The sequence below is a fragment of the Mobula birostris genome, chromosome 3 (genome assembly GCF_030028105.1).
Source record: "Mobula birostris isolate sMobBir1 chromosome 3, sMobBir1.hap1, whole genome shotgun sequence".
Classification (NCBI taxonomy): Eukaryota; Metazoa; Chordata; class Chondrichthyes; order Myliobatiformes; family Myliobatidae; genus Mobula; species Mobula birostris.
In genome coordinates, this window is record NC_092372.1 from 196,436,597 (window position 1) to 196,451,318 (window position 14,722).

Genomic DNA, 14,722 nt, shown 5'->3' on the forward strand with positions numbered 1-14,722 from the left:
AATGGCAATTACATTTTCTGAAAATAATCAAATTCAAAAATATGGAAAATACAGATCTAATGTTTGCAAAATACAGTATAGAGGAAATACTAGTTACTGCAAATTTAAGTTCCCAAATTTACACATGTGCAAGAACAATAGAAAGTAGTTCCTTGACTAAAATTGCTTTTGGAAGGAGTCCTTTGGTTTTGTCTTTACTTCCACTTAACCAGCTGAAATTTCTCCATTGAAATTCTAATGTTCACATAATGCTTTGTCCTGTGACTGAAGTGTAAATCCTGTGGAACAACTTCCAAAAAACTGGAATGACACAATATTCTCTTCTGTGTGCATTGCATTTATTTAGCCAAAGAATACATCCAGTGAGGCTTTGATTCTCAACTTATGGATGCTACAAAATGATGTGGAAACTTGGAGAATTAAAGAGAAGGGCAGTGGAATGAGTCCAAATGGAAAGGAGGTGCAAGTGAACAACTTCAGAGGCACATTCATCAAGTGCATAAATGTTAATTGAACATAAACCATGATATACCCTCAAAGATAAGGCAGAATAATATGATTAGAGGTTATAAGTACAAACTAACTGAAACCTTGATTTCAAAAGAAAATCTTCTACAAAAGTTGCTGAAAAAATATGGTCATCTGAAGTATTCAATCCACAAGGTGAAATTTGCTTAGAGGGCAAAAATAATGGGGAAGGGACTTGAAAAAATATATGTTTTCCTAATGCAGTGGAAATCTACAAATCTTCATATAACTGTCAAATGATATTTTTTTAAAATTTTAAATGAGTAATTAGTGGAACACCGAATTGTGCTCAGCACAAAGTCGAAAAACACTGCTGAATCAGTTTACTTTCTAAAGAAAGTGATCTGAGAAATTAAAGGTTAGCTTCATTTGTCACATGTATAATGAAACAAAAGTGAAAAGTGCTGTTTATGTCCTATCAGAACAGGGAAGGCTGTGCCAGGCAGCCCACAAGTGTCACTATGCTTCTGGTGTCAAGACTCTAGACATGCTTTGTCTTGATTTGACTAATTTGAATTTTAAAATCTCAGGTACTACAAAACAAATATTATACTTATAATTTTAATGATCTAAGACAAATGGTGTCAGATGTGAGAAAACAACACCAAAATCCCAGCAGAAATTGAAGTGAACTAACAAATTGATTAAGCATTTCAAATCATTCAGTTGTGGGTGTCAAGAGAACAACTGAAACCGATTCCAGGCCTAGGAGTACGAGAAGGTTTGGGAACAAGAAAAGGGAATTGTGCATAACAATGTTATCCTTCTGTGCTTCAAAAATTCCACTAATAGTCTGCAAGGCAGTTATTGTAGAAATAAACCGCCCTACTCTATAGAACCACAGGAACAAAAATCTCTCCCTCAATTTTCTTGCATTACTACTCTTCTCTCCAGTACTCGTGCTGGGCCATGGATTCACTGGCAAGAATAGCTGACCTCACAGTGTTTAAGTAAGCAAGCCTATTAGGTCTTTTGTACCCAAGGCTCCCTTAGAAGATCTAACCACTTTAATTTCATTTCCTTTCCCCTTCTTGATAGAGAAATGTTTTAGACCTGCATATTCGTAAAATATATATCCATATAGACATACAGAAACTGAATACGTAAGAGTCCAAAGTCACGTTATTCTGAATACCAAGCATAAAGACTGCAGCAGTCCCACCTAAGTCTGTGATTATGCAGTTTCTGGCATGGCTCAAGCAGAAATTATTGCTTAAAAAGAAATCCAAATAAAATTTCTATTCCTTGAGTGAGACCAAATGTAGCATCTCAACTCACAGCTAATTTCATAAGAGTGAATTTTGCAACTAGCTGTGCTGAAAATGTGACTTTTTAACTTGTAAATCAATGGATTATTTATCAATGCCTCAGTTAAAATAAAAATACAAACAGGCTTTACAACCTCACAACTACATCACCCATGTCATGCATTAGCTGTGGGTGAGAAGTTACCCGGAAACACCAACATTTCTCAGTTATGTGCAGAAACCACAAATCATCTGGCCATACTTTGCTATTATCTTCCCTCCTGCAATCGGCATGGAATCTGGCAGCAGAGTGAGAACTTGCTGCAATCGGTAAGACTGCAGAGGAGTGGCGCCATTTTAATTTTAGAGTTAGTGGCTTCTTTTAAAGCAATTTTATTTGTTTCGCATAAAACTTTTATAAACTTTCAATGTCCTCAGTAGTTTTGACAGTTGGCTGAGTAGTATCAATGGTTTCATTGTCTGTCAAAGCCTTTTACTGCTGTTTCATGGGTAGGATCCTTTCTGATCCAATGATACAAAGACGTTACATTATGATCATTTGGCAATCATACCAGCAGATCCAATGTGTTTGGACTTTCCGCACAGGTCACTAATGAAGCTGGCTGTTTAAGTGCTGGCAGATAATTGTTAAAAAAACTAATGGTTTCAGCGATGATTGATGTCAACATGTCTTGTGCATTTCAAATTGATTATTGCTGGCTAAATTGAGTACATTATATGCTGTAAACATGCAGGCAGGAAAACAAATCAAGTGGTTGAGAGAAGAGTTAGCTTCTGATTGTTCAAGTTGTTTTGACTCGAAAGCTTAAGAAACAACTGACTGATGGAGATAACAATGTTTGTTGGCAAGAAAAATAATTTGAAGAATGCATCACCCACTCAAGAAGCTGACAATTCCATCAACTGCATTCCATTATAGACACAATAGTAGGCACTTCCAATAGCATTATGCATTGCTAGAAGTTACCAGAAGAACCAGAGTTGTTGTACACCACAAAACAATTCCGGTGTGAGAAATCTTCAAAGAAAGTATGAACATAGCAGCTTACACATACACACACACACACATTTAGAAAACAAGTTTATTAGTTAAACCTGTCCTAGATTTCCCCTTTGGGTCAGGTGAAGCAAACAGATAGACTAGCAAGTGTATCAGCCTTATGAAATGAGCAACAAAATCATGACTTGATGCACACTCTGGTGCCTTCACTAACATGGTGTCCACATATTTTATTTTTGAGTGAAATGCAGGAGCACATAGAGAGAGATTAAAAGAATATGTAAGCATACACTACCTACTACTTGCTGGGTAAGATTTTTCAATGATCAGTATGAGTGAAAGCTGGTGAAGTTCCATTATCATGGATCTGATAGCCTGCCTTTGATCAAATGCATTCAGGATGCAAAATAAAAAGATAGAAGTGATTTCTGTTATCTTTCCTGACCAGCTTCCCAAAAGGGGAAGCAGTTCTACTCAATTCATCCTATCATCTCGTCTGATCATTTGTGTATATTCAACAGTGTTGTTTTTTTTTATTCTCTCATGAGATGCACTCTTTGTTTGCAAGATCAGCATTCAAAAAACATCCTAAGTTACTGGAGAAGCTGGTTATGAAGATCAAATGGTTTGCCAGGCTATCTCAGAGGCAGTTCAGATCTGAGCATGGAACAATGATGCATTTCTCACTCAGGTGAATTACTTCTGACTATCCCATGAAATTATTGAGAAGTTTAATCCTAATTAGTATCTCAAAATCTGAAATCCCTAAACATGTTTGAGTATCTGCGTATTTGTTATCAATATAAGCAACTGTAACATAACCAAAGTCCAGGAGTTTCAAAAAGATATTAAAAAGGTATTAAAGCCACCTTTGATAACTAGGGATAAGATTTTCTCAATGTTTCTTCCAAACCATTAAAGATTGTGAGGAGAAAGTACAATGGTCATGAAATAATGGACACAATCCATGCTACTTTCTGTGTGCCAGGTGAATTATAAAAAGAAGTAAACCTGCTGTCATTTCTTTGAGACATTCCATCTTGCACCAGTGAGTCAGCGCTGCAAAAGTTTTGGAAAAGTTTACAGAAAGCATTAAAGCAGATAGATCCTTATGATAAAAATATACTACAATACCTCTCTTGCTCCTGCCTCATTCGTATCCGCTCATCTTCAGATGAATGAGTTTCTTCCAGCTTGCCCTTGTTTGACCCTTTACGATCAAGCTTTCCAATTTTTTCTTCTTTCCGGTATTTCCCAAATCTGTAGAGTATAATATATCGAAATTATTGCTTACCCTGTTGGAAATCATTTACTTATTATGCACCTATTTTATTCAATTCCTCCACAATACCCTGGCCAATAATTAATGTCTGTCAACTAACATCAGTAAAAGCAGATTATCTGATCATTAACTCATTGCTGCTTGAAGGAGTTTATTATGTAAATTGGCTGCTGCATTTCCAAGAGTGCAACTATAACTGTACTTAAGGGGGAAAAAACTGTAATACAAGGGGACATGAAAGGCGAATCAGCACCACAAAACAGGTATTGATATGTTCTGAACATTGCATGATATAATAACCAGAGATGCAATTACATGAAAGGGTATCTATGAGTATTTTCTTTAAAGCAGCTACCGCAGCTCCCTATGTAGTTCATTGCTTATTAAGAAAAGGCAATGTTTGGAATGGGTGCAAATGTTTTTGACAGAGCATCTTTTTCCGCAGTAGGCTAAGCAGTTATCCACTCCTATTAATCCTCAAAGAATTGTGTATGAATTCAAATAGCCTAACTTGTTTACTTTTCAACAATTGTTGTGGAGTTTTACAACAAGAAGGCACAACTTAGGCAAAAACAAACCACAGATATTACAAACAGAATTTGTTACCTTTCAATATCCAACAAAAGATATAGTTGGGCAATACTTCAGGAGTAGGAGACAAAGAAAGTTATTCCTTGGCATAACTGTCTGTTAAAATATCATTCTGAAAGACTAGTCATCGGCAAATAAGGGACTAACAATCCCGTGGGAAAATAGTGCAAAAGTAGCAATAACGATCAAATGGAGGAATGTTATCATCCTTCTCCTTCTGATAATGAGCTCATTTCAATGGAAAAACTAGATAGCCAGAAACTTGAACATTAATTTAAGCACATTGAATCTACTCTGTTAAGTTACTTCTTTTCTTGTTATCAAATTTCCTGACTTTTGACTATACTGTATATTTCACCTGAAGGAAGTGCCTACAAGTGGTTTACTTGGTGAAATAGATTACTTGTCATATGGTTTATGACAACCATATGTTTACTTCTATCTGGTTTACTTGTCCTCAATTATGTGGGATACAAATTTAAGATGTAGTAAATATCAAGTCACCTGATGGCACCTGTGGGGTAAATGTTCTAGTGCTAATGAACGAAATAAGGAGAAAAGCAATTTGTATGATCTGATAAAATAGAAATGTATAAGGAGATTTAGAGCATAAATATATGAAGCATGATTGATAGGAATGAAGGGATCCTTTTGTTATTTATTAACTTTCTACCTTCTGAGACACAGTGGACTTGTTGGAGTTTCAACACTTGAAAATGAGGCAAGCTTGGAAATTGGAAGAAATGGTGATGACATTATCTAATTTGGGATGAGAGCAGGAGTCAGCCTGGTTATCAATGAACTGGAAGTAGAGTCAAGGGAGGGAAAACTGATCTAGTAGTTGGATGGAAAATGCTGTGTATATTCCATGAAAGTGGCAGGAACCATAATTCTTCTGATGATGATACTGTGCTGCGCATTTGATCCATTATGACAGAGGAGGAAGCTCGTTGAACTCAATAACCATTTTATAGTGATAAACACAAAACAGACCGGGCACCATGACCCAGAGAGTGAACCCAACCAGTCTCATACAGACGGGGGAGGCGACCATCACACACTCCAGTTACAGTTAGGGTGACCCACAAACACACAAGTGAATAACTGTATAACCCAAGCTAAAATGTAACAATAAATGAACTGGAACTTCCGAACATAATCCCACAAGATCATTTTAACACAAGAATAATAAACAGTATTGGTCACTAGAAATGTAGGGGAAGGCTGTCGACTGCACCACTGCCCCCCCCCACCCCAAGAGCATCAATACTATATTTAATTTGGAAATAGGAAGAATTAAAGTGTACATTGGTCAACACCAAAACATGAGGAGAAGGTTGGTGATGCGGGTGGGAACTGAGCAGACTTCCATTCAAGGAAGAAGAAAGAACTGAGAGATTCAAAGGCAATTCTGCTGATGGATGAAATCGGAGAGGAAAGGGCCAATCATGGCCAAATAGAGTTAATCTTCATCCTTACCATAACTTAAGCTCTACCAAAACCTTGATCCCATTTCCCTAGCACAAGGTCAACTTGCTCCTCGGATTCCCCGCACCCCACCCCCAACAATTCCTTCAATTATCCAGAAATGCTGCAGTCATTTTGTTCTTTCTACTTTATCCCATCTAGACCTGAACCTCTGACTTCCCGTCCTTACTCACTTTAGCCTTCCCAATACATATACAGTTGCAAGAAAAAGTTAGTGAATCCTTTGCAATTACCTGTTTTTTCTGCATTAATTACTCATAAAATGTGGTCTGATCTTCATCTAAGTCACAATAACTGACAAACACAGTCTGCTTAAAGAAAGAACACACAAGCAATTATACTTTTCATGTCTTCATTGAACACATTGTTTTATAATTCACAGTCCAGGCTGGGTAAAGTGTGTCAGCACTTCTAGCTAATAACTGGTAGAACCTCCTTTAGCAGCAATAATACTTCTTGTAGATGCTGATCAGACTTGCACAAAGGTAAGGAGGAATTTTGGACCATTCCTCCATACAAAACTGTTTCAGTTCTTCAATATTTCTGGGATACCTCTTAAAGTCACGCCACAGCATCTCAATTGGGTTAAGGTCTGGACTCTGACTTGGCCATTCCAAAACACAAATCTTCTTTTTCAACCATTCTGTTGATGATTTACTCTTGCCTTTCGGATCATCCAACCTCTATTAAGCTTCAGTTGAGAGATCGCTACCTGGTCCCTGACATTCTCCTATAAAATGCAATTATAGAGTTTTGAATTCATTGTTCCCTCAATGACTGCAAGCAGTCCAGGCCCTGAGGCAGCAAAGCAGCCCCAAACCATGATGCTCCTTCAACCCTGCTTCACAGTTGAGATCAGGTTTTGCTGTTGGTGTGCAAACTTCTTCTTGCAACTGTATACCGCATTGCATCTGAAGAAAAACATATGCTTCAGAAACAAAATAAGACACCAAAACACATCAAAGTTGCTGGTGAGCGCAGCAGGCCAGGCAGCATCTGTAGGAAGAGGTGCAGTCGACGTTTCAGGCCGAGATCCTTCGTCAGGACTAACTGAAGGAAGAGTGAGTAAGGGATTTGAAAGTTGGAGGGGGAGGGGGAGATCCAAAATGATAGGAGAAGACAGGAGGGGGAGGGATAGAGCCAAGAGCTGGACAGGTGATTGGCAAAAGGGGATACGAGAGGATCATGGGACAGGAGGTCCGGGAAGAAAGACAAGTGGGGTGGGGGGGACCCAGAGGATGGGCAAGGGGTATATTCAGAGGGACAGAGGGAGAAAAAGGAGAGTGAGAGAAAGAATGTGTGCATAAAAATGAGTAACAGATGGGGTACGAGGGGGAGGTGGGACCTTAGCGGAAGTTAGAGAAGTCGATGTTCATGCCATCAGGTTGGAGGCTACCCAGACGGAATATAAGGTGTTGTTCCTCTAACCTGAGTGTGGCTTCATCTTTACAGTAGAGGAGGCCGTGGATGGACATGTCAGAATGGGAATGGGATGTGGAATTAAAATGTGTGGCCACTGGGAGATCCTGCTTTCTCTGGCAGACAGAGCGTAGGTGTTCAGCAAAGCGGTCTCCCAGTCTGCGTCGGGTCTCGCCAATATATAAAAGGTCACATCGGGAGCACCGGACGCAATATATCACCCCAGTCTTGTGGCAGGAAGGATGGTGGCTTTGGTCTTTATAATATTTATTTTGAGGAAAGTTCTTTTCACCTAGAACTGAACATGTTCCCCTAAGATATTCCTCAACATTTACCTGTTTAGCCAAGCTTTAGGTCCCCATCTAGCTGCCTCTTCCTTCAATCTGGATTCAGTTACTATCTGATTGTGCTCTAATGAAGTCACTTGCAAATCCTTTACAATTTTAAGGTACTAGAGTGATAAACAGTAAGTTGTGTCTGCATTTTACAAGGGCAAGAAAATGACGGTGACCAAAACAGTCTAACCAGAAACCTCTGACATTCAATACTACCATCACCCAAGATCCCTAAACATCAAGAAATGGATCCATAAGGCAGATGCAGCATGGATTCAGTGCAGGCAGGTCAAGTTTGACAAACTTACTCGAGTTCTTTGAGGATAGAACGAATGCAGTGGAAAGAGGGGGACAGATGAACGTTACTTACTTGGATTTCCAGAAGGCATTCGATAAGGTGCCACATAAAAGACTTATCCATAAGATAGGGATGCATAGAGTTGGGGGTGATGTATTAGCATGGATAAAGGATAGGTTAATTAATAAAAAGCAGAGAGATGGAATATGTGGGTGTTACCCTGGTTGGCAATCAGTGGTGAACAGTGTTGCCGCAGGGGTCAGTGTTGGGCTCGCAGCTGTTCATGATCTACATTAACGATCTGGAAAAGGGGACCAAGTGTAGTGTATCTAACTTTGCTGATGATACTAAATAGAGTGGAAAAGCAAATTGCGCAGAAGATAGGGAGAGTCTGCAGCGAGATACAGATAGCTAAGTGAGTGGGCAAGGGTCTGGCGGATGGAATACAATGCTGGTAAATGCGAAGTCATCCACTTTGGAAGGGAAAATGAAAGGGCAAATTATTACTTAAATGGTAAAAAAAATTGTAGCATGCTGCTGTGCAGAGGGACTTGGGAGTGCTTGTGCATGAATCACAAAAGGTTGGTTTGCAGGTGCAGCAGGCTATCAAGAAGGCAAATGGGATGTTGGCCTTCATTGCTAGAGTGATTGAATTTAAGAGCAGAGAGGTTATGCTGCAACAGTACAGGGCACTGGAGAGGCCACACCTGGAGTACTGCATGCAGTTCTGGTCTCCTTCCTTGTGGAAGGATTTACTGGCTTTGGAGGCGGTGCAGAGGAGGTTCACCAGGTTGATTCCAGAGATGAGGGGGTTATTCTTTGAGGAGGGATTCAGTTTCCTGAGACTGTATTCACTGGGATTCAGAAGAATGAGAGGAGATCTTATGAAAAAATAATAAATTATGAAAAGGATAGATAAGATCAAGGCAGGAAAATTGTTTCCACTGATAGGTGAGACTAAGAACTAGGGGACATAGCCTCAAGATTCGGGGGAGCAGAATTAGGACGGAGATGAGGAGGAACTGCCTTTCCCAGAGGGTGGCGAATCTGGAATCCTCTGCTCAATGAAGCAGTGGAGGCTACCTCAGTTAATATATTTAAGACAAGGTTGGATACATTTTTGCATAGTAGGGGAACTAATGTCCCGTTGCACTCACATCCATCATCATGAAGTGCTTCGAGAGGCTCGTCATGATGCACGTCAAGACCCTGCTGTCCCCCTCACTAGACCCCCTGCAGTTTGCATACCATCCTAACCGTTCAACAAACGACGCCATTGCCATCACCCTCCACCTGGGCCTCACTCAGCTGGACAAAAAAGACACGTACATTCGAATGCTGTTCAGTTCAGCATTCAACACAATCATTCCTCAGAAACTGATTGGAAGGCTGAGCCTACTGGGCCTGAACACCTCCCTCTGCAACTGGATCCTAGACTTCTTGACTGGGAGACCTCAGTCAGTTCCGATTGGAAACAGCATCTCCAACACCATCACACTGAGCACGGGGGCCCCCCAGGGCTGTGTGCTTAGTCCACTGCTGTTCACTCTGCTGACACACGACTGTGCTGCAACACACAGCTCGAACCACATCATCAAGTTCACCGATGACACGACCGTGGTGGGTCTCATCAGCAAGAACGATGAGTCAGTGTACTGCCTGCACTGTTTTGTGCACCTTATGCAGTCCTGGGTAGGTCTGTAGTCTAGTGTAGTTTTTGTGTTGTTTTTACATAGTTCAGTGTAGTTTTTGTATTGTTTCATGTCTCATTTTTACTGTGTACTGTACCAGCAGTTATGGTCGAAATGACAGTATAAAGGGACTTGACTTGACTTGACTTGAAAAGGCAGGTAGGTGGAGAAGAGTCCATGGCCAGATCAGCCATGATCTTATTGAATGGCATAGCAGGCACAATGAGCCGGATGGCCTACTCCTGCTCCTATTTCCTACATCAACATCCTGAGTGTCAACATTCACCAGGAACTCAGGAGGATCAGTGTATTAATACTGTGGCAAGCGTCCCATCACAGCCTTTCCGCCAATCAGAAGTGTTCTGGAAAAGTCTCCATTTAGTTGGATGTGCACTTCCAATAGTATCCAGGTTGTTCAAAACTATCAAAGATAAGGTAGCACCCCACCACCACTTTAGTTATCCATTCCTCCACCAACAGCGCACTGCAGCCACAGTGTGTAACATACATGAAAAGCACTACAGTTATTTGCCCAGACTGCTCAAAGAGCATTTCCCAAACCAGAAAGTGCAAACTCCAAGAAAGACGAGGGCAGCAGGTGCTTACAGTGCCCAGATCATGAAAGATCAACAAATTAAAAAAAACAGAAATGAAAAATAGGCCCATTTAATTACTCTTTGCTAAAGGGATACATGGTTTGACTTATGATGAAAGGTCATTTTCTAAAACATCCAACTCTGTTTCTCCCTTCTCAAATATTAACCAATTTGTTGACTATTTCCAACATTCTAATTTTATTTCTGATTTCAAATTAGTGATATAGTTTGTTATTACTTGATTTATCACAAAGACTCATTATTATTTAATAATAAAACCTATAATTAAAGGAATCCTTTTTTAGTTTTGGGTTGCAAACTAAGCTGTCTGAGAGAATTACTAAATGCTTCTGGGATATTTGCCAATGCCAAACGTATTTTCATATGCCTGTTTGTATACACAACACACACACTCACTCACATTTTATACACACAAATACACATGTGAATTACATAAATTACAGTGCCTAGAAAAAACATTCACCGCCCCCGCCCCCGGAAGTTTTCACTTTTTATTGTTTTACAACATTGAATCACAGTGGATTTAATTTGCCCTTTTTTTAACACTGACCAACAGAAAAAGACTATTTTGAGTCAAAGTGAAAACAGATCTCTACAAAGTGATCTAAATTAATTACAAATATAAAACACAAAGTAATTGATTACATAAGTAGATAAGTCAGGATTTAATAGATGCCCCTTTGGCAGCAATTACAGCCTTGAGTCTGCATGGATAGGTCTCTATCAGCTTTGCACATCTGGACACTGCAATGTTTCCTCATTGTTCTTCACAAAACTGCTTAAGCTCTGTCAGATTGCTTGGGATCATGAGTGAACAGCCCTTTTAAAGTCCAGCCACAAATTCTCAATTGGATTGAGGTCTGGACTCTGACTTGGCCACTCCAGGATATTAACATTACTATTTCTAAGCCATTCCTGTGTAGCTTTGACTTTATGCTTGGAGTCATTGCCTTGCTGGAAAACAAATCTACTCCCAAGTTGCAGTTTTCTTGCAGACTGCATCAGGTTTTCCTCCAGGACTTCCCTGTATTTTGCTGCATTCATTTTACCTTCTACCTTCACAAGCCTTCCAGGGCCTGCTGCAGTGAAGCATCCCCACAGCAGGATGCAGCATGCTTCACGGTAGCATTCAATCTGAGGGCCAAAAAGCTCAATTTTGGTTTCATAAGACCATAGAACCTTCTTCCAGCTGACTTCAGAGTCTCCGACATGCCTTCTGGCAAATTCCAGCCAAGATTTCATGTGTTTTTTTTCCAACAGTGGCTCTTTCTTTGACTGTGACTGGTGAAGCACCCGGGCATCAGTTGTTGCCTGCACACTCTCTCCCATCTCAGCCACTGAAGCTTGCAACTCCTCTAGAGTTGTCATAGGTCTCTTGGTGGCCTCCCTGACTAGTCCCCTTCTTACATGGTTACTCAGTTTTTGAGGATGGCCTGCTCCAGGCAGATGTACAGCTGTGCTGCATACTTTCCATTTCTTGATGAATGACTTAACTCAGTGGTCCCCAACCTCCGGGCCGCAGACCGATACTGATCCGTGAAACATGGAGGGGTGCAGTAGTAGCCAGGACGCACCCAGCACATCTTTAAGAAAAAAGCTGAAATAAACAAGCTAATTAATTAGGTGCCGCCCGGCACGTAAATGTCGGCCCAGATCAGAGGTGATTGCCGATTGTGTCGCCTCTGATCTGGACCGACATTTATGTGCCGGGCGGCACCTAATTAATTAGCTTGTTTATTTCGGCTTTTTTCTTAAAGATGTGCTGGGTGCGTCCCGGCTAACGCTGCACCATTGCATTCTTCGCAGATCAGTATCGGTCCGCGGCCTGGAGGTTGGAGACCACTAATAACTGTACTCTAATCTAACAGGTATTCAGTGACTTAGAAATTTTCTTATATCCATCTCCTGACTTGTGCTTTTCAATAACTGTTTCAGAGTTGCTTGGAGTATTCTTTTGTCCTCATGGTGTAGTTTTTCCCAGGATACTGACTTACCAGCAGTTGGACCTTCCAGATATGGATGTTTTTATGACAATCTATTGAAACACCTTGACTGCACACAAGTCTCCAAAAACAAATCTCCACTTAACTAATTATTTGCCTTCTAAAACCAGCTGGCTGTACCAGTGATAATTTGGGGTGTCATATTAAAGGCGGGGCAGGGGGGTGAATACTTAGGTAACCAATTACTTTGTGTTTCATACTTGTAATTAATTTAGATCACTTTGTAGAGATCTGTTTTCACTTTGAAATGACAGAGTCCATTTCTGTTGATCAGTGTCAAAAAAGCCAAATTAAATCCATTGCAATTCAGTGTTATAAAACAATACAACATGAAAACTTGCAATGGGGGTGAATACTTTTCATATGCATTGTAATTGGTCCTCTTGGCAACCATCAAGGCTCATTTACTGAAGGGCAAAAAGTGTGTATCTATTTAGCTCGATAAAACATTTCAACATGACTCTAGGCAGGATTGCTCAACACATGTTAAGGCCCTACAACAGCACTCCTCAACAGATTGTTCATTGCTCCAGATACCAGCACCTGTATCTCCTGTGTCCACATCTGAAAACTGCTTGTATGTGTAATTGAAGAGCCCTGATCTGCAGGAATAAAGCTTCTTTAGGATATCCTGTACAACAGACATAATGGACTGAATAGCCTATTTCTGTGTTGTTAATGTTCTATGATTCTGTGTCAAAATATTTTAACTAAATCTGCACAAAACTGTTGGTGTTTAATATTATTAAGCTGTCATCAGATTACACTGGATATGAATCTTCATGCAGTTTTCATCTGGAATGAAAATGGAGTGTTACAAACATCAACCAGACTAGGATCCACTGCCAATTTGACTCTATTGCACCATTTTAAACATGGACTACTTCCCCTGGCAAAGGCAGACATTAATGATGAAATTTATTACTTCTTTCAAAACACATTCAGAGCCATTGATAGATTAAGCACCTGCAAATTGGCAAGGGCCAGTATTAGTTGAGGAAAATGTCATTCTTTCACCTAAGCTACACAGCCACTGAAGTTTATAAGAAACATACATTAGAAAACAATGAAAGAACTTAGGCTGTGCTGAAAGGACAGAGATCTGAGACTAGCAGCTCTCTCAAAGGAAGCAGTGCAGCACTAAGTCTCCTTAGGTCCTGCAAAAATCTAATTTTTACACCATTTGACAGCTCAACTATGAAGTCAGATTTTTAGAAGTCACTTCTGCGCTGTATTTTGCAGTAACCACTTAATATGCCAGTAAAAATGGCAATTGTAGGAGCCAAAATAGAATTATCTAACATTTACATTGTAAAAAAAAGATTTTAAAAAGTGCTACAAGACAGAAAAGGTCGAACATTCATGTTCAAAATAATAATGGTTTTCACTACACTTTATCTGTATAGTTATGTTGAAACACACCATTGTGAGACAGTGCCCTTATATAAGTTGGGAAAACCATGATAATCTTTCAACAGAGAACATTTGGTATGACTAGTAGTGTTGCCCTTTCTTCAGAACAACACAGCCACTAATACAAAAGATACTTCATTTGTCGTACCCACTCCCGAGATGCACTCACATATCTACCAAAAGGTGGTTATCATGTTAAAAAATTACTTTCTGTTAGTAAACATTATTCTACAGATCTGGAACTTTAAAGTTTTAGTGTAAATTAAGCAAAGCAGGGAATTAGCAATTGCAGGAGAATTGTAATCACAATGGAATGAACTGAATAACAGGATTGGCAAGGCTTTTTTGGAATTACTTATTCCTGAGATGTAGGCATCAGAAACAAGCCTGGTAGTTACTGTTAACACCTACATGCTGCAGCTGAATAACTTCTTAAGGTAGCCAAAGTCAATCATGTCAGGACAGAACTGAAGTCATATACAGGCCAGAACACCAGAAAAAATTAGTAAACTGACTGGGTTGCTCCACAATCTCCAAAAAAAAAGAACCAATCTCTGCCTTGAATATATTCAATCCTCCAGGTGGCTAGGAACTATCTTTTCCAAAACTAGGAGTTCCAAAACAAGGGGGCATAGATTTATAATTGCTGAGGAGCAATTTTTTCATGCAGAGGGTGGTGACTATGTGGATAAGAAACTGACTGAGGAAGCAGTTGAGGCAGTCACAATAGTATTATTTAAGAAGCATTGATAGATACATTGAGGAGCAAGGCTTAGAGGGACATGGGTT

General features: G+C 39.9%; 1 protein-coding gene across 7 annotated transcripts in view; it reads right to left on the reverse strand.

Annotated features, from left to right (window-relative positions):
* Positions 1–14,722, reverse strand: part of pard3aa (par-3 family cell polarity regulator alpha, a) — an 881,596-nt gene that overhangs the window by 126,620 nt on the left and 740,254 nt on the right. For all 7 annotated transcript variants that reach the window (XM_072253986.1, XM_072253983.1, XM_072253982.1 and 4 more), the window contains one exon: positions 3,931–4,056. In XM_072253986.1, coding sequence (XP_072110087.1) covers positions 3,931–4,056 — 126 coding nt within the window. The remainder of the gene's footprint in view (positions 1–3,930; positions 4,057–14,722) is intronic.